The 23,653-nt window shown below is 38.6% G+C and overlaps 1 protein-coding gene across 1 annotated transcript in view; it reads left to right on the top strand.

Annotated features, from left to right (window-relative positions):
• Positions 1 to 23,653, top strand: part of LOC106953273 (transmembrane protein 132B) — a 286,044-nt gene that overhangs the window by 13,332 nt on the left and 249,059 nt on the right. The window contains exon 3 of the mRNA XM_015041905.1: positions 15,748 to 15,835. Within this exon, the coding sequence (XP_014897391.1) occupies positions 15,754 to 15,835 (82 nt within the window). The 5' untranslated portion in view covers positions 15,748 to 15,753. The remainder of the gene's footprint in view (positions 1 to 15,747; positions 15,836 to 23,653) is intronic.

The following is a 23,653-nucleotide window of genomic DNA, read 5'->3' as shown; positions in this document are numbered from 1 at the left end:
AAAAAATGAATTTTTTTTAAAAAAAATTAAAAAAAAAAACATAAAAAAAAAAAAATAAAAAAAAACAAAAAAAAAAAAAAAAAAAAAAAAAAAAAAAAAAAAACACATCTTGGTATAATGCTGTGCTGCTGCAGAGATTGATTCTATCCTTTGTTGTTCATCACAAACAAGAGAACAGATCCAAACACACGATCACATTCAAACACACAATTTCCCTCACTGGGGAAATGATCCAATATGACAATAACCTTAATTCAAAGTGTTGGGGCCAAATTGCCTTAGCTGATTGTACGTGTGTGTGTATCTTTCTACGCTCCTGCGGGAGACGATCAGAGTGAAATGAGTGTAATTAAGTTGCCAGTTGCGGTGCGCTTCTGTCGAGAATTAATATTTACTGGCTGTGTGTGTGTGCGTGTAAAAACTGATTAGCATCTTCCCGATGAGTCACCTCACACCCAACCCCCCCCTCAGGTGGCAAACATTGAAGCCCCCCTGGGTAATCTGCCCAGCAAATTGGATGTTTGTTTGAATCGCTATCCAGCTCAGGACACTGAGAGTGTGTTTACCTGTTCAGACGACTGAAAGTTATCCCAGAGAAATGTGTGCATCTGTGATTTGTTGAAATATACGATGTGTTTCTCAAAGCCATTGTCTCTGTTCCCCCATTTTGAAAATATTTTGTAATTATGTGACATTGTTGGGCAACTTTCTTCAAATGATTACCCCTCACAGATCACTGTATCCGACAGACAAAACAAACACAATCATATTAATTTATGATGGAATAGGCACAATGTGACATGCTTGCTAGCAAGTCATTTTTCATGTAATTTCTATTCAAGTGGCACATTTCACTGAAGTATTGCAAAGCAATGCATTAGAGCATAACAAAACAGATTCATAGGAGAAAAATATCTTGACTAAAAAAAAAATGAAATTGGTAAAAATGAACAAGTTGGCAGCTGAATACGTAAAAACCTTCAATGAAATACGACAAAATATACTTGAAAACCAGATGACAACAAGCTGTTGGTCAAATAAAACTGAAAGTGCGCTTTTGAAAACACCTAGAAAGTTTCTAAACTGCATGTATTTTATTTCTCGACGGTAGAACAATAACTGTGAATGCTCCATCACCTCCTCTTTCAAGTTAAAATCTTGGCTCATTGAGGAGCATCAGGTTGTTCAACCAAAGTCTTCTTTATCAAACAGAAAGACACAAAAGATCCTGCAGACAAGATCTTGCAACACCATCAAAAACCTTTAAATACCATAAATAAAATGGTAAAAATCAATCTTGCAATCTGAAGGAATCAAGAGAGTGATTATCAATATCCAACTTCCAAACTTTTTTTTATTTTTTTTCCGTTTAACAAGTCCAAGGTATTATGCTTCCTACATTGATAAAACATCTATTGTTTGGAGCTTCCTGGTTGCCATGGATACATATCCACTCATGCAAACAGACACATTCACAAATGCAAATGCACAGGCCCACAGAAACACAGTAAACAGTGGCACACACAGATTAAAGTCCAATAAACCCCAGCGGTGACCGTCAACATTTGCAGAAAGCGTCTTCTGTGAGCATTTCCACATACTTCAAGCACGAAAAATGAAATTCTTCTCATTATGAATCTTAAAGTATTGTTCACTGAAGTGGACAAAAGCTGTGCCTCAGTCTCGTGTTGCTTCGCCTCTCTGTGGTGCTGTCAAAGTCTGGTGTGAAACTAGAACCGAAAATGTGGAAGGAAAGCCCGATGCATGTAAAGTGAACTGCTGTGCCATTTAAATCGGACGGGTGACCTGGCGGCTCCAGACGTCCGTTTTTAAAAGGTTGGTGTTGTGGCTCGCTGTGACGGATCAATTCATCAGGCCTTTATGAGAAATTCTTTTATTCCTGCATACTTGTACAGCGTTCTTATTCGGGTTTCCTTGTACTGGAGCCCTTTAAGTGCCCAGCGTAAGTGCATGCTTTCTAAGTTGTTGGAGAATTTAGGACCTTGCTAACAAAAACCCAGTGAAGGGAATATTTCTGACAAATACCTCATTTCTTGAACTGCATTGGATTATAAAGTTTTTCATGTACCTTGAGCTTGAACTATGTTCTCCCACTACAACCACAAACTTCAGCATATACTTTTTTAAACAACTATTTTTATGTAATTGACTAAAACAAAGGGAAAAAGGATGGTAACACTGGAGGAGCAGGAGGGATCTACAGCTCATGTGAACCTGTTGGCAGTTCAACCATTAGCAATGCGCCCTATAAATCTGTCCTTTACAGAAGAGTAACAAAAATAAAACCTGTGTTGAATGAAAACTGAATGAATGTCTGGTAGTTTGCCAGATTAGATTAAAATATCAATTTTCTTTCTACAAAGCTGCCGCAGAAAGCCTGGGTTACACATGACCCTCCTTCAAGTTTATAAATCTCTGATTTGCAACCAAAGTTTGTTGTATAAATCTTCCAGACCTCTCGGGTCTTCTGGTTCTATTCTACTCTGCATCCCCGTAATCAGAACCAAAACCAGCACTGTTTTTTCTACATTTTGAGTTCCTTTAAATCAGACCTAGAAACTCGTATTAAATTTGCCTTTGATCCATAATGACTAGATTAATTTTAGTTTTTATTCCAATATTGTATCATTTGAGTTTGACATCTTGTTGTTTTTGATGAATTTCATCATGTAAACCACCTTAAATTGCCTTGTTGCTGAAATGTGCTGTACAAGTAAATTTGCCTGACCTTGTAAAAGGAAATGTTTTTTTTTTTTCATTCCTTTGTCAGGTCGTGGATAACTGTGACTCAGTTTTTCCCACTTACAAGTAATAGCCTCAATATATTCTCCCTTTATTCTGTCACCAATTCCTCTCTTCCTTCCAGTTTTCCACTTTTTCTGTCTCACCTCTCTTACTACTACTTTTACTCTCCAGTGTTTCTTGAACTTTTACCTTCTCTATCGTCTTCTTGCCCTTTTTCCTCGCTATCCTCTTTTTCCTGTGCTGCACTCTCTTCTCTTAGTAATTGATGGTCCCCTGTGCAGTTACTTCATCCAAAGGGCCCTGTAAACAAAATCGTCTCTGACAGAAGCAATATGGAAATCTCAGGCTGTGGGCCCACGAGTTATGGCCTACGTCATGGTTTGTGCGTGCGCTTAAGCGTGCACAAATAGGCAAGCAGAGCGTTTGTCTATGAAGGTGTGTGTGTGTATGTGTGTCTGTGCATGTCTTGCCAGTGAGACTAACGGGTGTCCCTCAGTTTTGCATAATAAACACTACTGCGGCTAGTCATTAAGTGGGATGCGAGTGTGTAGCTTTGTAAGTACGATGGGGAGGGGTCAAGGCCAACTTGACATAAAATGGTCTAAATTAGCCCCACTTGTCTCCATTGATTTACGGTGGGTAAGTAAATTGTGTCTGGAGCAGCGGAGAGGAAGCAGGAAGGGGGTCGAGGTTTCTTTGTAATTGATCTCCGTTCATGTAAATGCTGACAAGCTGTACAGGAGGCACAAGAAGTAAAAGTTATCATCATAGCAACAACTCTCGCATCAAACCTCTAGCAGGTTGTGCACTCGCATTAAAGATTAGTGTCAAAAATTTAATCCAGATTTTGATAAGTTTCTGTGACATAATGTTCTGTTGAGGGGCTTCCCTTCACATTAAAGAAAAGTAAAAGTAGAAAACTTTGAACCTTTTTTTTTCATGGTGAAAGAAAAAAACCCTTTTTTTTGTCAATGTAAATGAAAACTGGAAAAAACAAATGAGTCAGAACTGTGCATGATATGACACAAAACCAAACGAACTCCTTCATCTAATCTTAAATTTGATTTTAAAGAGGTGGAAAATTTCCTCAAATCCAAATTGAAAGATGAAAAAAAAATGTTTCCTGTAAAATGCAAAGTGATTGTTATAAACTGAGAAGGTCAACTTAGCTGAAAAAGCTGAAGAGAGAAATTAATCCTCAAATATGTGGTTAGCAAGTGTAGAGTTATATTTATACTTTAATTTTTTTTCCCAGAACTAGAAAAGAAAAGAAAAGAGCTCCTTTCACAAAACACTTGAAGTCGACCAATTGCTGCTAAAGCTCTGATTCATTTAGACAATCACAGCTGCATATCAGCTCTTGTGGCTGTGTGAGCATTGTTGCAGGTCCAGTGCCACTGAAAAGTCTTTTCTGCAAGTGAATAGAAAGTGAAAACAGAGAGACCAGATATCTTGGTGCATATTTGATATTCATTTCTGGCCATCACCACATATTGGATGATGAGTTTTAGTCTGTTCTTACCACATTGAGGAAATTGAGAAAAAGTCTTTCTGGTTTAAAACAAAATATTTTAACAAACTATGGGCAAAAACCTAACTGGGATAAAGTAGAATTTAATAAACAACTGTAAGATTTGTTTCCTAAAACATCTAAAAAAAAATTTGGCAGTTGCTCAACATCTTTTAACCCATTAAAAATGTTATTTCCGCTTCTACCTGAATTTTTTAACTAACTGGTCTTCGAACAGCACAAGTCGTTTTAATGATTTGAAAACTTGTCTTACTAGTTACAAGACAAATCCAGAAAATATTTTAAAGTTTTAAATGACACATGTCTTCCAATAATGTCTTGAGGGTAAGTTTAGATGTTTGAATGGTAAATGTTAGAAATAATTGTAATGTAAAGGAATCGAAACATCTGATCTGAAGGATTGTAAAAGCCGGTTGCTTTGGGATTTGCTTTTGGCAGGAATGGATGGAAAAGCCAGAAAGTCATATTTGCTCTTTCAGGGGGAAAAATGGAAATGAGACGTCACCTAGCAAAAACACAAAAGTTTCTTCTGGTGTCTTTCTATGTAAAAACAAACTACAGTAGTGCAGTCTAAGATGATGTTCCTGTTGCTACAAGGTCCCACACACTGTTCAACTTTACCATCTGTGTGTAGATGGATGCCTTCCATCCATCGACTGCGTGAGTATTTATCACCGCATGTGGCGGATTTACATGGCCCAAGCCATTGAAAATAATGGGTGTCTGACCTCGGCAGTGTTATGAGTGTAATGGAGGGGAAAAAACGTCCTCATTCACCAGTCGCTAGCAAAAGTCGAAAGCCTTTCTCATCTACAACATCTTTATTAAAACTGACTTCAGAGAAAGAAAATCATGAGGTTATAAACTTGTCGTATTCTGGTCAGGTGGTATTTTTGCATGGATTTCAAATAAGCATTTTAACTTTATAAATGTGTGATTTGTGTTTTAAATTTCAAGGGTTTTTTTTGGTATGCTACACACTTCACTGAGATACGAGTTCACAAAAAACAGGATTAATGCTTAAAGTGTCCTGATTGATAATTTTCTCAGAAATACACACTGCATAATTATGAAAGTCCTCAAAGAATACAAACCATTTTCTGCTTGAATTGCTGTCTTGTTGCAAAGCCCACTGTGAATGCAACAATGTCACCTTCATATAATCGGAGATTTTTTTTTTTTATTCATGCAGAAAAAATTAAATACTTTTTTGGGGCGTTATCTCTTATTCCCTGAAATTTGTAAGAAGGTGCTCCCTTCTCAACTGCCCTGGCTTTGATTTGCCTGCATTATTGGCATATAAAATCATCCTAATCTAGTTTACTATCATATGTTTATGGTTAATAGCTGTTTGACAAATCAACTGTTTTGCGTTTATTGTACTGACAGAAGTAGCTGAGGTAGACGGACAGACTGGGACACGTCTGACATTAATGTGGACACTGCTCTGGTTTATCATTGAAAGAAAAAGACAAAGCAGATTTAGAGGTCCATCAACAACTCATCTAAATCAAATCAACTGAAATGAGCTTCCTCAGTATAGGGGGCTTGGTTCTTCTGCCTTGGAGCTAGATGTAGCGCCACTGCCTCTTCACATTAAAAGAAATCAGATGAGCTGTTCAAGCATTTGATCCAAATGCCTCCTTTGGGAGCTTTTCCTTTAGGAGGAGACTCTTGGGCTGACCCAGAGCTTGCTGAAGGGATTATATGTTCCCTCTGGCCTGGGAATGCCTTGGGATTTCTCAGAATGAGCTGGAGAGTGTTGCAAGGAAAGGGGATGTTAACTCTCCACCCCCCTGCATGATCTCAGACGGGTTTAGTAGCTCATGCTCTGACAGGTCAACCAGTGTTATTAGCCTTTAGGCTCCCCTTGCAAATACAATTACAAGTAGACAATATAGACAATAAAAAAATCAAATTATTGCAGATATTGAACATGTAAAACCTAATGACCTAGCAACATAGCAAATTAAGGAAATTTAAAGGTGATCTATTATGTGTTCTTGAACAGGTTAGGATAGATCTATGTGCTATTCAAAACATGTCCATTACATTTTTGCACAAAATCATTCTTAGATAATAAGATTTTAGCTCTTTTCAGAATGAGCTGTTTTAGGGCCTCTTTGTCACTTTAAATCCAAATAAGCAGCTGCTGGCCACACCCCCCAACTCAACGTTACACTCCCAGGTGAAAATGGCAGCAGACAGATGCATTTATTATGTAACAATTATACATCTGTCCATCTTTGAAAAGCAGATGTAGAGCCTCTAGCAAAACCTATAAGATTGCAGCAAGTGGTTTCTGGATGGTAAGCCATAAACAAACACTTGTTTTTTTTTTGTTTTTTTTCCAGCAGCCATTGCACAATACGTCCCCTTTCATACGAATTGGCATAAAATACCACACGGTAAATGACTTGATGTTGGCTTTAAAACAAGTTATAAAGGAAACGTTTTGTAATTTCGCAGAATATTAATCTATTGCAGTCTTGAGTAATTACATTTCTTGTCCTTTTTCACAACTGACAAATTGTTTCCAAATGTCAAAGACTTTAGTTTGTCAAGGCTAATGAGCAGGAGTCTGTATCTGATTTAGTTGTGGTTTGTCTTTAACTGCATCAGAAGTGTTACTCTGTTGTGACGAGTCCAAAGCTTTCCAGAAATATAATTCATCCGTCTCTGCATCATTCATTCTGTGGCGGTTTCATTGCACTGCTTAACAGACTATTGCATACCTTTTTACAGATTTGACAGACTTAATTATATGGACGACTTAAAGCTCAAACAGTTTGAAGGAATTATGAAATTGTCACACAACATAAGAAGTGAAAATATTAAGAACAACTAATCCTCTCAGTTGAACATTAGTAGGCCTGACTTATTAATGTAAATAAAGCTCTCTAGCTTTTACCGAAGATGACAAATCAGAAAATTGGACATTGAAAGTTTCATGAAACGAGATGAGTTGACAGTTTAACAAAAAGGGGGGGCAGCTGTCCATGGGAGAAACACTCACACCCAGAACAGCCTGGCACCTCCTCTTTATGGTCAGCGGCTTGGACACACACTGCTGTGGAATGACACCCCATTTCTCAACCATCGTTTGATTCAAGTTGAACAATGTGGTTGCTTTGGTCACTCCGGTATAAAATACCCAAGATAATCTGAAAAGTGTGCTGAAAAACCTCACTCTATCAAAGTGTGAGGTTTGGAGGACACCCTGATTCATGAGAGTAGATATAAGGAAAGTACCTGTATTTTAAACAGTGCTATAATTTCAGTTACAAGTGATTTGGAAATGGTTGCTCATGTTCTGTGTGTGTCAATGGGACTTCGGTGTTTCTCAATTAATTATGGTTGTTTGTGTTGGAACCTAATTTAAAATTGAGCATGAGCAGCGTTGTACAACAAACTTAAATACACATAGAGCTACTTCCTGAGACTGAAGGAGCTCTTCCAATGCATGAGACCAAAATCAGGCTTTTACTTTGGAAAAGACTTCCAGTCACCAACTCAAAGTAACAAAACTTTCTGTAGTTGTCTGTGTATGTGTTCCGTAGGATTTATAGTAATGGAAATAACAAGCAAAACCTTCCCAACAGTCATCCTTACACATTTGTCGAGCAGAACCTTTCCCACATCAGACATCCACTCACACGAACGCAGACGCATGTGGACACTCACATGGATGCACACTTTAAGCCTGAACAGTTCTATCCACCGGTTTTAATTGAATTCTAATGTATTCAGTTTGCTCCAGTGGGCAAATAGATGTCAATGGTACTCCGACTGAAGAGAGCAAAAAGAGAAGAATGCTGGGAAAAGAGAGTGGGGGGGAATGGGGAGGTTCTTCAGCTGCACTCATCTTTTCCCACCCGGTGAGTGGAACCTATTGTCCGAACAAGATGTCGACAGAATTTCTACAAGAGCCATTTGACCTGTGAGAGAGGAGCGCTATCAAAGTCTTTGCCATTTCCAAGAGTGCCTTTTTCAGCTCTTGAATAAATGGATGGAGTTTTTATGTACTCTAGGAAGCGTCCAGCGAACAAACCTAATAAGACTAAAATGATTTTAACTCAACATTAGCACCTAGATGAGAACTGTTAGCTCTGTGGATAACATTCTTTCTAATAAAAACAATTCCACACAGTTATCATTGGGAATATTTAATTGGGGCTGGTTCCTTAAGATCGTCCTCTTCATGACCAGGAAAGAGTCAGACTGACGGCTTTTCTAATGCAGACACTGCTCTGGTTTGTCACGTAAGAACTGAACCAAACTCTAAATTAATTGGTTCAGTTAAGTTCCCACCCTGATCTTTGGTCCCAAGATGTTCATCACGATCAAAAGAACAAAATCCTGGATACAAGTGGCAAATATTTATCTTGGAGATGGGCTGAACAGCTCAGTCACAGGGGTAAAATCTCCACATTTAAAAAAAACAAAAGAGTAAGGTGAGGGGGCTTGGATTATCTTGCAAAAGCTCCATCTGTACTCCTCTCATTGGAGATTTTCTGAGCATGTCTACAGAGACCTTGATGCACTCCCACTAGAACCCACTAGAGAGACCTGGATTTATCATCTTGCTGTTGAATCCCCAAAAGCAATGTCTGGATATTCCTCCTGATCTTTTCTCAGTTGATCTGAAGACAACAGAGGAGAGGATTTATGAACCAATTCTGTAAAGGATCTCATTAAGGGGAACATTCTTTAACACATGTTGGACTTCAGTCAGTAACACCTGGAGACCGACGTCAGCCTATGCAACCCTAGGGTAGGCTTTATTCAGAGTATTTTTTCTAGCCTTGTAGCCATGCTATGCTATTAGTCAAATTGTGTGTTCTGTGGAGAAGTTAGACCCCACTAAAAAAGCTGCAAACACTTCCAAATCTGAAGATGAAAGCTAAAGAGATTAAAACAGAAAAACTTGCTCTAAAAAGGTCAGTTTGGCTCTGATAGCATTTTTAGACTGATTGACTCTTGGTTAGCCTTCATAGCGGGGGCTGAACCCCAGTATTAAACCAAGTACTATAGTTAATATTAGCTGTCATTTTACTGGTGGGCATACAGCATAGCATTATTCTAATCACCAAATATAAACAATAATATGTCCATCTTGTGAAAAGTTATCCCCCGAGCCCTCACGTCAATAGTCTGTCAATTTGAATAAAAAGATCCTGCTTTGCTCGGGCATCTTCTGCTGTTTCGGTTTAGCAAAGTAGGAGGGATCTACTCTCTATGGAAAAAACACATTCAAGGCCACTCTTTTTGACTTCCAGCGTTTTGAAAATGAAAGAAAAATTTAAGATTTTTTTTTCAGAATGACAGATATTCAGGGAGAAGAGGAGGTGCATAGACGTCATAGAAAATAAAGGTAAGATCATACACAATTTTCAATGTTAATCATAAAACAGAGGTCAGCCAAAGAAAACATTCAAAACACTCTCTCAAATGTCACCAGTCTGAACCTCATGTCATTGATTCTAATGTACCAATTGTTGAAGGTTTGGGGTAAAAAAAAAAAGCATTGTAGTCAAGATATTAAACAGGAGCAGAAAAAAATGTATATTAAAGAAGGAAACCTATAGTCTTATGTATGAGCTGTGAAGTGGCATCAAAACATATTTTCACACATTTCTGCACCGCAGTTGTGCCTTATGTTGACTGCCATGTAGAATATGCCAGCACTGATATACACCATCTGTCAGCCTAAAACTGATTTATGTTTTGGGTTTGCAAGGATGCATAATGATATTTTTTTGTTTCCAATAAATTATTTTGAGTGTGGAAAAAAACTGTTGGAAAAACAAGTTTTAAAGACCTCAGTAATTCCCCATTGCTCCCCATTTAAACAGGTTTCAGATTCATGCTTGCCAAAAGATTTCTACCAAGTCCAAATAACTGGGATGTGCCACAGGAACTGTGACCAAAGGAAAATGATGTCCAACTATGCCTCTGGACATTGTTTCACATTGAAAATAGTGAAATATCGGTATTTCCAAAGTGATGTTTCTACTTGTAAAAATGAATATTTGTCTTAGGAATATAGACGCTGTGCAAAATCTGGCAAGTTTTCAATAAAAAGTAGGACTTCTACATTGTGGCTTGAGTTTGGCTGGATGGGATTTACTGTGATTGAAGTTCAAAAATAGAACAGGGCAGGATCTGTGGTCAGAGTGGCAGCGAATAAGCACAACAACTAAAGTATGACACTGAGGATCGGTTTTTTGAGGGCACATTTTTCTTCATTTACGGAATAACATCTATTAAGAGTTGTCTGAGGACTTACACCCCAAACTGACAATCCAATCTTTATGATAAATGTCTTCCTGCTTTGATATAATGAACATTTGCTGCCTCTAGGCCTCCTCTAATAGTGACAAGTAATATTTTTTTAACAAGAAAAGGGAAACTGCAATGAACCTACTCAGTTAATTTATGCCTATAGTAAAGAGCATTGGAAAAGTGTGGTTTTCTATTATTTATTTTGAAAATAGCTGGGGCCGTATACAAATATGGTTAATATGTTAAAGGGGGAGTATTATCTAAAATGGACTTCTTTGAGCTTTATATTATGCTATGATGTTGTTCCCTTATCAAAAACATACCTGGAGTGTTCCTATAATTCTTTCATGCATTTTTGATAAATCTTTGAACATCTTGTGGCGTCTTGAAGCAACAGTCCAGGACTGTGTGTTGTGATGACGTGCTGAGAGGTGGAAAGATTAGGAGCTTCTAAAGGAGACAGAGGCCAACTTCAAGGCATCAAATTTTCCATAAAGGGACATGTTTGATATATACCACATTTATTTAACAGCGGAAGGTAATATAGTTGATTATGTCTTAGAAAATGGCACTATGTGCTTGGAAAATGCATAATACCCTTCTTAATGAGCAAGCTTTATCTCTGTGTACAGTGAGTGGCTTTTGAAGTTGTCTAAACTAACTCCCTCGGCTTTGTATATCGTCTCGGAAAAACTCTTGAGTATTTTTGTTGGAATTTTATTTCCTAACCCACACTGAAGCATATCTGTACGGTGAACGAAGATAACAATTTGTTTGTATTTAACCTTCCTGATGGAATATGGTGTAGGACCTTGTTTAAGCCCCGACATGACTGAAAGTCTTTTGAGATGTCTTGGCTTTACATGGTTTTCTAAATTTTAAAAATAAAACTGAAAAGTGTGGCATGCCTTTGTTTTCAACCCCAAAAATCAATACCTTGTAGAAATCCCGTTCGCTTGAGTTACAGGTATTTCTGTTCAGTTGTTGCTCTGCTTCTGTGTTGTCATCCTGCAGGAAGGTATTTTTTTTCAGCCTCTCAGAGGTTTTTCCAGGATTGCCTTTGCTTTTAGCTCCATCCATCTTTCCATTATTCTGACCTGCTTTCCTACCTTTGCTCTCCACAGCAACATGCTGCCATGCAGCATCTTGCAAGTAGGCCCAAAAGCTTCATTAGTGACCTGTGTAGTGTTATGTTAGATGTACAAAGATTGGGATATAGCTCTATAACCTAACCCTAACTTTAAGTATGATTACTATATATAATAACAAGGGGGACTCTGAGGACATTTGAGGCTAATTACAAGTACACGACTCACTGCTTTGTGCTGGTATGTTACCAAAAATTCCTATATATTACGCTGTTTCTGGTTGGAAACTGACAAAATGTAAAACTTTCAAAGAACATGAATGCTTTTGCAAATGGGAATGTTCTCATTTTACAAGAAATATGTTTAATCTTGAACAGTTCTTTGCATATAATCTCAAATATCCCCATACATTGCCTTGGTATCTTGGTATACAGACATGTTATTTGTACAAACATTACTCTTTACTGCATGCTTGCTGAACTAATGCTTTCCCTCCGCTGCAGTCCAAGAGGAATAGATCAGTTAAAAATAGATCTTTCACGCTTAAGTCGTGGCAAATGTCTAGCTTGTTGAAAGGAAAGTCACAGAGTGGAAATAAAATAATATATTAGAGTAAAATGCACTTATGTAGTTGGATGGATGCTGGTTCCCTATTTGCAGAGACATAGTTGGCTTGTGAGTGGGAGGAGAGAAAAATGTGTTTGGGGACAAGTGAGGGAGCAATGAAACGAAGCGTGATGCCTGCCTGATGGAATCAGAGTGAAAAGAGCAGAAAGAAGAGAGAGAAGAATAATTTTGGGAACATCAAAGGTTGATTAGAAGCAATGAGCCGAAAGCCTCCATAATGACAATCACATATATCTGATAACTGATGATGTAAAGCTGGTGTCCACAAGCAGTGGGGACCACCAGTGGTGTGGTCTCTTGTACTCCTTTTGCACAAATGATTTGGTCATCCACCATCAGTCAGGATTTTAAAATTTGCAGGTGATGCGACAATATTGACTGAAACAATGAAGCAAGGCAAAATTAACTATAGAGCAGTGCTATACATTTAATTAAACCAATCGGATGGTTTTGACTTGCGTAGCAACCTTCACAAAAATGGTAAAGTACAACAGCTCTGATCAAAACAAGCTGGGTGTTTGAAGTGCTAAATTCAACAAATTATTGGAAGGTGCAGCTGAAGGACAAGTTGCATTCTTTGTGTTAAGATATTCCTGTGCCAGCGACATCATATGTGTCTAATAGGGGCTGAGGAGGAAAAGATGACTGAACAACACTGCGATTAAATAAAAAAAATAAAATGTGTTTTCAAATTAAAGTGGACGTTACATTTCAGTTGGAAATCAATGTTGCAGATTCTGGTGGAAGAGTGGAAAGCCGCAGGAGCAGTGTGACATTTCCCCAATCGGTGAGGATTTTGGAGGCCAGGCCATCTGCTGGTGTTGCTCTCTCTGGTTTATTGAGTTAAATGTCAGCAGAACTGTTTATCAGAAAGTGTAAGTAGCACCAGGTGTATTTAATGAAAAGCAAAACATCCAAAATGTATAGATTCAGGAATCAGAGGAAACCCTGAAGATGAACAGGAGCCTTGGGTGTACAGAAGAAGTTCAGTAACACAGGTATAAAAACTGCAAGAAGACACAAGTGAGACATGGAATGGTAAAACAAAAAAAACAAAAAAACAACAACAAAAAAACAGTGAAGCACAAATAATCAGTATGGAAACTGAGATGAATATTAAAGAATGTAAACAACAACAACAACAAAACCCTCAGACAAGACCAAACACAAAGTCCATGGGATCATGACAGTCTTCATTTTCCAGCAGGGATTTGCCACCAAACCACACACCTGATTTAGTAACCCTAGCATGACTGATTGACTGGCAAACTGGGATGACCAAGCCCCAAAGAGAATCTAAGAAGCGTAAATGAGGAAATGAGACACCAGACCCTGGAGGCCACAGCTAAAGGAGTCTGGGCTTCAACACATCAGCAGTCCTCAGGCTGATCACCTCCATGTCAGTCAGTGCTGATGTAATAATCCATGCAAATGAATCCCAAGCCCAGTATTGGTTGCATATTCTGTAAAGTATGTGAACATACATTTTAGTAGTATTATTTTTTAAAAATAGTTTTTAGTGGTTTTATGAAGCAATATAGTTGTCTTTGCTGCCAAAAAATAACTTCATTTTTGGTATTTAATCTACATTAAAAAAAGAGATAACTTCGAGATGCACCTGACCTGTACACAAAAGGATCATGTTAGTAAATTGCCCCCTGCTTGTTCAATCTGCTTTAAAATTGTCACTAGGGGGTGCTGTCGTTCCTCCTTAGTCCCCCTGACGGAGTGGAGTCAGACACACGGAGAGGCATCCGTATCTCACACGTATCTCCGTCTCCGGAAATCCTCCCATCCCTCCGCCGGCTGATTTGCAATTCAATAAGTCACAATGTCATCTATTTAGCTTTTACACATTTGGCTGACAAAGGGAAGCAGGCACGCCGGTTTATGAAATATCGTCTCGGACTTAAAGAGGACCTTAATGTTCTCTCTCTTCTGACTTGTTCAACTCCCCTTACCCTCTCCCCCTTTCCACCGTCACCCTCCGTCCTCTTGCTTCGCTCGCTCCTTCACGTGCACGTGGCCACAGCTTGCGTCAATAGAAAGTGAATGAATTTCGTGCGCGAGGTGCCCTGGAGGTTGCGCGCGCATGAGCACGTGCGGGCTTGGTGGCGAAGTTGGTGTCTATCGATTACAGAGAGAACAGGTGTAGCGTGTGTCTTTGGATGAATAATGCACAACTAAGCTTTGAGAGGATAAACAAGACGTGGACGCGCGCTCACGCTTATCTAAAAGTAGCTCCAACACAGGCACGTCCAGTTTCCTATAAGCTTTAATAATTAAGTTTTTCATTTTTTATCATAAAAAAATCAACAATCTTTCATTTTCACACACTGATTATAGCGAGTTACTTTTTTTGTTTTGTTTTGTTTTAGTTCAGTTTTTCTTTAAATTGTGGACAAATGTTTTTGTCCATTACATCTGGGTGTGGTAATTCCATACAGATAAAGACAACAAGTAAATTACATCAAGAAGGCAAAGGAATAATACAAAAAAAAAGAAAAAAATCCTACTAATATCCTTTACACTTGATTGGTTCTCTAACTGCCACTCACATCCCCAAATCCCACCCTCCCGCAGCCTCCCCAGCCCCACAGCCGTCGCTAGAACCCCACCAACCCCTCAGCCTCCTCCTTCTCAAGCGGCTGCTGAAAGCGACAGAGCTCCTCTCTTCTCCCGTCCTCTCCTCGCCTCGCTCCATCTCTGCTGATAGTGTGCGCACATTCTCTCAAGTTGAGCCCAGAGACGCGTCACTCGCACAGCAAGCGGAGTGAAGCGGTCAATGGATAGACAGGAGGAAGAGAGAAAACGAGGAGAGAGGACGGAGCACTGTTTGGATTTTCTTGAAGACATTCGATTTCAAGAGTCAGAGTTTTGCCTTCACTTGTAGTGTCAAAAATTGTTTCGGACGTGGACTTTTCAAAATAAATATTTGGCTCCGGTTGGCTTTAAAGTTTGCAGGAAAAGTACGATGAAGTCAGTGACAGCTTACCTAAGCTTTGACCGTCCCGTTTGGATACATGAAGCATAAGAGCGCACTGGTTGAAAAGTCCAGCGTTTGGAAAAAACTGTTTTGAGTCACTACAGAGTTTTTCTTCTTCTTTTTTTTTTATTTGGTTTTTGGCTTGCTTTTTTTTTTTTGTTTGTTTGCAAGAGATGATTAAACGAGCGGACAGTATGCACAGGAAGTACCATTCGGAAATTTCTTTTTATTTCCAACTTCAAAAGGATTTATAGTTTTTCTCCCAAACCTCAGCAGCGTGCTGTTTGTTCGGTCGATCAGAAGTGGAGAGCGCAGTTCGGTCAGGATGAGAGCGTTTATGGCACCGACGCGACAGTGATCCGAAAGTTGGAACAAGACAGAAATAGTACAAGCTGAGAAAATAAAAGAAAAAAACTCCCCGTTTGTCCATTTTGTGAACATTCCCATTGGCTTTCACCCGGCAGGAAGGTATGGAGACGGCCGGGAGAGGGACAGGCGCGCCGGTGGGATGTTGCCTCTGGAAGACCGTTTTAATTCTCGTCCTGTGGAAAGGTAAGACTTGTTACTGGAAATCCGTTAAAACTCTTAATTGTTTCTGTAATCACTTTGTTCTTGTGACGGAATTGGTTTTAATTACGTTTTATCCCCACTCGAGTGGAGAAAAAGCCATAATTGTTCAGTTTGTGTTGTGTTTTTTCTGGTGTGGAGAGTCTGCCCGGGCAAAAAGGAAGTTTTCAACACGTAACTTAATCCATTTGTTCTGCTAAAGAAAAAAAAAATGTTTATAGAAATGTTTCGTCTTAGCAAAAAATATAAAGACAGAACGTCAGGGTCTTTATCGAATAAATTATAGAATGAAATGATAATAATAATAAAAAAAGCTCAATTCACGCAACACATCACGTATTTTCTCGTGTGAGACAATAATGAGTAATTGACTGCCGAAGCATCAAATGACAGATGCCTTCTAACTGGTGCCATCTGAGACGCGCCAACTCCGGGGCTGACACGCTCCTGTGCCAGCTGAGCGAGGAACCTATGCTGTTGCCCAAATCCACCCATTTTTTCCCAGTTCGCAAGAATTAAAAAGTACATTTCGACGCAATTTATTGCATGGTGTATTTTAAATGGTAGTGAGCGCTTTAAAGCGGAGGTTCTTTTCACCTTTCTTCTAGGTGATTGGATGTGGAAGATGAGAAGAATCGGACATAAAAGTCAACCCAAGTCGGGATAATTTGGCTTCGTAAATTTAATACACATTTTCCTTTCATTTAAATCAGATCAACAGTTTAATGTTTCTTCCTTCATAGAACTCAGGGATGCAAAAAAAAAAAAAATCTTTAATCAAAGAAGCGGAACCAAAAATAAGTATCCTGGGATGTTTTAAATACCAGTCGACTTGCACCACCACCCGCTGTAATAAGCGCAATAAATAGATATTAAAGTGTAAAGCGCGCTGGCTGATTTAAAGCTCTCTGAGTGGGTTCGCACGCCTCCGTTTTCAGTCCAAATGACAGTCCTTCGGCATCAGTATCATAATCCCACGAGTGTTGTTTTTTTTCTTCCCCTTCTTCTTCTTCCTTTGTGCGAGTGTTAGTGTGCGTGGCTTTAATCAGCTCGGATCAGTCACGGCCCACTGAGCAGTTAACAGAGGCTGCGTTGTGCGCTCCGGAGCGCGGTGGTCTCCGTGCACTCCGACAGCCAGTGAACGTCGCGCCTGAAAACAGCTGTGGCCGGCAGAAACACATCTGAGTAACCAAATGCTGAAATCGTCCAAACATTTCCTCTGCTTCTCCACTCCCCCGGTGACCTTTCTGCTCTCTTGCGTTCTCCGCCGTATGATGAAATACTTGAGTGTTTTCTCTGCGTGCAGGGACTGTCTGTACCTTTTTGTATCACAGTGAATACAGCTTTCTGACTGCTGTTTAGTCGCTCCCTTGGTGGCAAGCAGGCCGGTTGCGTTGCTCTTTTCTTGTTCTGCCTTGGTGTCTTTCTCTCACCCACATGCTCATGGAGAGTTCCCTTACATCTTGGCTCTGGTTAAACAGCTTTTATTGGACACTGCTACACCGCATCTCTACTGGCATAATGAATAGCAAACACTGTTAAAGCTTCCAGTCAAATTTCTCTCTGAAGGCAGTCAGATTCACTTCAAGTATAATTTGTTACATGCAGTTTGTATTCTTGTAAATGTGCATTGAATCGTGATAGAGTCTTCCTTCCAGAAAAGCTTCAATCTTGACATCACAGAAGGCATAAGGCAGCTTTTCAGTGTACTCTTTAGTACGTTGCTTTATGTCTTATTATGGTGAAATTGTGACTAAAAGTTTAAACATCAAAAGAGATCCAGACTGGGATATATAACGATGCTTAAAAGTGCCTGAAAGTTTCTTGGGGTTGATCAAACTGTCTAGCAAGGCCTGATTTTTAATCGCACGTGTATCGGTTAGTGGTTTCAGGGTACGGCAAGGTTAATAAAAGTTATGATTTTAAACCGTCAAAATGTCGCATCCAATTGTTTCCACGACTCAAAGTCCTTTCTATGAGATGCCAGAAAATATTCTTGAGTGTTCACGGACTGTAAGGGGCTTAGAATAACTCTGTGGTTTCCCCTCCCTCACCTGTTGCTGTGCACTGCCAGCCAGCTGGCTTACATGAAGGATAGAGTTCTCTCTGTTTTACATTTTTGCTGTTCATTTTTGGATAAACATTGCAATGTGAAATGTTTATATAAAATGTTCATATTGTGAGAATCTGAAACTGGCATGTGCCTATTTTAATTGTCTTCCTTTAGGTTAAATTTAGTCGAGTTCTATGTGCTGAAAATGTTAAATTTGCTACATATTTTTCAAGTTGACAGGTCGGTGGAAGAGTTAATGTTTTATTATAACTTTTAGTTATTTTTCTTTAATTCAGACATCAAACCTCGAGTTGATTGAGGCAAAAAGAGTCCTTTATTTTGAGAGATGATGAAAAACATGTCACTCTAATTTTCAAAGTATTGAGTTCAATACTTGTTTAAATGCACATTAAATAACTACTAAAAACAATTTTTTTTATTGCCACAAAGTCACTGTGACGCAATACGGCAACATATTTGACGAAATATGCAGATAAGTCAAACAGATGCATAGAAAACTTTAAACAAATTGACAGTTGAAGTTTTAAAGATGTTCATTAGAATGAAAGTTTGGCTCAGACACAAAGTTTAACCTGTTAGCAACTTAAATGCACCTCAGATCTTCAGAAGCTTTGATCTGGGGCGATACTAATGCAAGCTAGATTATGACATCGCCTCAAATGTGCAAAAGTGGAATTTTTATTTATTTATTTTTTTGTAAAATCCTGCAGTGAAAATCCATATTCATTTCTCAACTGTGTTTTTGTTTAGAATTTGCAAGTACAATAATCATGTAGTGTTTATATATATATATATATATATATATATATATATATATATATATATATATATATATATATATATATATATATATATATATATATATATATATATAAAAAAGAAAAATAAGCCACATTTCCCTGCTTGCCTCCTGTTTCCCTTTCACAGCTTCCCTCCTTAATGCGGAGATGTGCTCACATTTAGGTGATTTGTAGGGCTGTCGTGCTAATTTGTCAAATTTTGTAATAAACATCACATCATTGCAGCAAAAATTTATTGCGCTTTACAGTGTCTCCCAAACTGATGGTATTTGTCACTCTCACAAACTTAAGTGGCATCCCTATTTCAATATGACTGTTTCATTCTATTTACATCATTCTGTTGTTTCATCATCTAGGTCTTCTCCAGGATGTCATTGTGAGTTTTGTTCAAAAGCCAAGCTTCTCCGATGTGCCTGTTGTGAAGCGAACAGTTTGGCGTTAAAGGGCCTATATTATGTTTTCCAGGCACATAGTGGCATTTTATAGCAGAAGCAAGTAACTATATCAACTTGAGTTGTTATACAAATGCTGTGAATATCAAACATAGCTTAAACAATTTTGACTTTGCAATTTGACAACTTGAAATTGAAGCTCCTACTGTTTTCAACACTCCCTTTTCAGCACGTCATCTCAAAAACACTACCTTATTATGCCGTTAAGCATTTTAAGGAGGGTTGGACTGAAAAATAGTTTCTGTCGAAGCTCAGCAGACTCACAGATCCACCTGGAGTTTAGTGGGGAAGGCGCATGAAAAAGGTGCTCTGTAAGGCGGAAGCTCGGCTAGAGACTGAAGCCCGGAGGTGTAATTTAGGGGAAATAGGCGGTGCAGTGTGGGAGCAAGCGTTTGCCACCCCAGTTTGCTGCCGTGGCAGAGTGTCGTATTTTTCAAACATGCATAAAAGAATCAAATCAACACTCCAGGTATGTTTTTGATGAGGGAATAACATCGTAACAGGATATAAACCTCAAAATGGATTGATTTCACATATATCCCCTCCCGCCTCCCTTTAAGAATTGAGAAGATGAATAGCTAAGGGATGGTCAAAAACAGTTGTATGATCTCAATATGAACAGGGCAGGAAATGACCTGCTTGCAGAATGGCAGCTCCATCCATACATCCTTTATTGAATCAACACGTTGGAGAAGTCTCCTCCAACCACTTCAGTAACAAATACCAAACAAAGCAGCTTATTTTGTAGCTGCCACCTCTCATAACTTTAAATAAATTCACCACTAAACAGATAAGTAATGGTTTAAAGTAGGATGGCAATGGGGTTTATGATTTAGCATAAATGTGACTGTGGGCCACATTTATGCTAAACCATTATCTTGGTTGCATAATGCGTTCACTAGCTGTTGTGATTACTGTACCAGATTGAGTATAGCATCAAAATTTGCATCAGTGCCTTTTAACCTCACCAGAAATTTCAGGGCTGGCCATATTTATTGGAACTGGGAATGGGAAAGAAGTGACTCACTATGTGGCAGAGAAAGTAACCACTGGCACGCTTGTCCTGGGTTCAATACCAAATCTTGGACTATTTTCTGCATGTGTTCCCCTTTTCTCTCTTCCCTATTTCCTGTCTGTCGGCTATTATTTAATAAAGTCCAGAACATATATTTAAAAAATGTGTAAATCCTTAAAATAAATGGGATAATATCTTTACTGAAGGAATTCAACAATTTATTTGAACTCTTTCTACATTGGTCTGGCTTTATGCTTTTGATAAGAAGATCCTAAGACGACCCTTTTTACTGTACTAGTGAAGGCCACCAGGTTTTCATTTAGATTAACCAGGTATTTCATAGAGCTCACAAATTCAGTCTTACAAGTTTCCCAATGCCTTTGGAAGAAACACTGGCACACAAATGACATTGCACCGTATTTAACCTTTGCGTCACACCAGTCACCGGGAATGTTTATTGCAGAAAAGCTCAATCTCACTTTTATCTGACTGAAGAACACTGCATTAGTTGAACAGTAAAGTTTTGCATAATTCCACGTTTATGTTTGTGATGGTTTGACAGTTTTTTGTGACATTTCTCCAAACAAATGGCTACATTTCAAGTTTACTGTTGTTGGTGACCCCCAAGATGCCACATTTTACTGTAGTTGTGCATCAGTGAGTGAGCTTCTGGCCTTTTTCTCCTTTCCATCTTTCTTTCTGTGCTTTGGTGGTAAGATAAATATGGGTCATGTCCAGCTTAGCAGCCAGTGACTAGAACAAACGCGCCGGTGTCACGTCATACTCTTTACCCCAAAGAAAGTCACAGATTCCTAATTGGAAGTTGCTAGAAACTCAAATCCACTTAAAAAAGTGGAAAATAAATATTACAAAAATAAACAGTTACAGAGCTGCCACAGAATAAATTAAAAAATATATTTTAAACATTATGTTTTCCCTCTATGAAAAAACATATTGAGAGTAATTGTTCCACTTTTTCTACTTATGTTTTATGTATTTAACAGAGAGTTGGCAAAAAATGTATTGCATGGATGTTTATCCACGTCGAATCTCCACAGGTCAAATTTGACCAAAACAAGTTTTAAGCCTTCTGTGTTACAAAGAGAGGCTTTGATTAAATCCTTTAAATTGTGGCGTTTGCTTCAAGGGTTATTAATTATTTTCTGCTGTTTGCATGGAATTACTTTGTTTTCTTTGTGTCCTCCCATCTATGTTAATATCTATCAGTAACTCTTGATATAGTCAGAATCTGGCACTGTTTAGGCCTTAGATCAGTAATGTCTTTTCTAATATGCTGCTGAATATTAGCTATTCAGTGTATAAGAATAAATGATATGGCCTGCAGTTTTATTTAGAAATTGTCCACGAGGGAGGGTTGAGTTGATATAGTTTTCAACAGTAAAACATTCCCTTCTGTGGTTCTCAAAGTCGTAAATACCGAAGCGATACTTGTTTGGGCCCAGGGCATTCCTCTTAAGAAAAGTCAAAGGAAAATATTTATTTTTACTTGGCTGTCTGGGGCCATTTAAAATGCTTTTAGCATTAGATCTCATCAGTGTTGGTCTCCAGTTTCACGAGCATGTGTGTTAGCGCTTAGATAATTTTAGAAAGATTGCCCTTGTGTTTAGCAGTTCATTTCAGAGCTTTGCCCCTTGTTGAAGCTGCTTTTCTGTACAAATGTTCTGTTTAAATGCATTTACATCTTAAAAGAACTGCTTTCTGTCCTCTTGCATACCTGGAAATACCATAAAGCAGAGTTAGTATTCTATGTGTCAAATGCAGACACATTTGTATTGTGTATGTGTCTGCTTGAGTGTGTTTCACACTACACTATTAACCTGTAGTAGAATGTCAGCTCACTGCAACATTACTCATGCGTTGCGGGACATTAATAATTACTGATGTTAAATCAGTGATACTCACACAGATGCACGCATGCACACACAATGGCAGTCTTTTACCCTGGCCTTACGATAAGTTGCTCTTTTTTTACCACTTTTATTGTGTCTCATTGTTGGTTTCATTCACTCACTGAGTCATTCATCCACACTTGTATACCTCATGCACACACACACCCACACACACACCCACACACACACACACCCACACACACACACACACACACACACACAGCTTACTGAAACAGATCCAAAGACAGGAGGGGGTTCTCTTCCCTGAAAAACAAGCAGTGAGGATTTCCAGTCTACCTATGGACATTTTGTAGATGTTAAATATAATCTTATACTTTTAAATAAATTGAATATTTTTAATTTCTGAACCTTTTTATCGACTGAGTCAATAGTGAGTTATGAAGCATGTAGGTATAATTGGAGAATCTCTCCCAATGGTAATTTTGTCCCTTCACACTCGGACGGTTTTGGTGATTTTGTTCCCAATGAAAAGCTATCTCTCACGAGATATTTGGTATTGACCACATGTAAATTGTTTTTTACTGTAATGGAGATGATTTGATGATTACCACTTATAGTCTTCTTTAAGTAAATGTGGTTATATGAGGGTAAGACAAAATATCTAACCACATGAAGTTCCTGAGAATTCTTTGATCATTTGTCTTGGAATCAGAATTTTTGAGCTTTGTGTCATTCATATACATACCCAAAATGTTGCTTTGATTCGTTTATTTATGTTTAGGAATCCTAAAATCTTTCTTAGTGGAACTGCACGTCTGCTGGGCTCTTATAGAAGCTACAATGCTCTGAAGAACGGTTGTAAACGGCATCGATGGATGGCTTAGAGAAGCTTTGCTGTGACGACGAGTATTGGAAAGGGTACGAGGTTCTTAAAGAGACGGAACCTAATTTCAAGGTATGAGATGCGTCTATAATGTAAAGTAAAATAAAATTTGGTGTTGTATGAGGAGTTTGGTATGGTTTCTATCTCCAGCTGTCAGTGGTATCTGAGTGTAGAGGTGTGGTATCTTCTGAACAGGTCTGCAGTCTCTCACAACTCCAATATATGCCTCAAGGCATAGAAGAATTAAAAACAGGGGAAAACAAACATTTATGAAGATTGCAAGCAACAAATCAATTCTTTTTTCAGCACTCAGAGGAGCAGGAAGTGACAGGAGTGAAGAGATTGTAGACTGTGATAGAAAGGAAGATTTGATCTTTCCTAGAGCGAGAGAGAATAAGTTCTCTGTCTCTCCTGCTTCCAACAATGAATCTCATCGACAACTATAGAAGCAATATTTAAAAAGTATATTCATATTGTGCATATTCAGGCCTTATTAGTTTTAAAGCCTTCTGTTCTGCACTCTTTAAGGATTTGCTGTGACTATACTTGGACAAAATAATAAATCTTTCTCTTATTTTATACAAAACCTTTGGCAGCATTGATGGGTCAGTTGGTAGTTTGATTCTTGGTCTGGCACCATTTGTTGCATGCCCCCCCCCCCCCCCCCCCCCCCCCCCCCCCCCTCCTTTTTTTTTTTATTATAAAAAA

This window comes from Poecilia latipinna, unplaced genomic scaffold (genome assembly GCF_001443285.1).
Source record: "Poecilia latipinna isolate Pla-1442-1.1 unplaced genomic scaffold, P_latipinna-1.0 Scaffold32, whole genome shotgun sequence".
NCBI lineage: Eukaryota > Metazoa > Chordata > Actinopteri > Cyprinodontiformes > Poeciliidae > Poecilia > Poecilia latipinna.
This window is presented reverse-complemented; position numbering and strand designations above follow the sequence as displayed.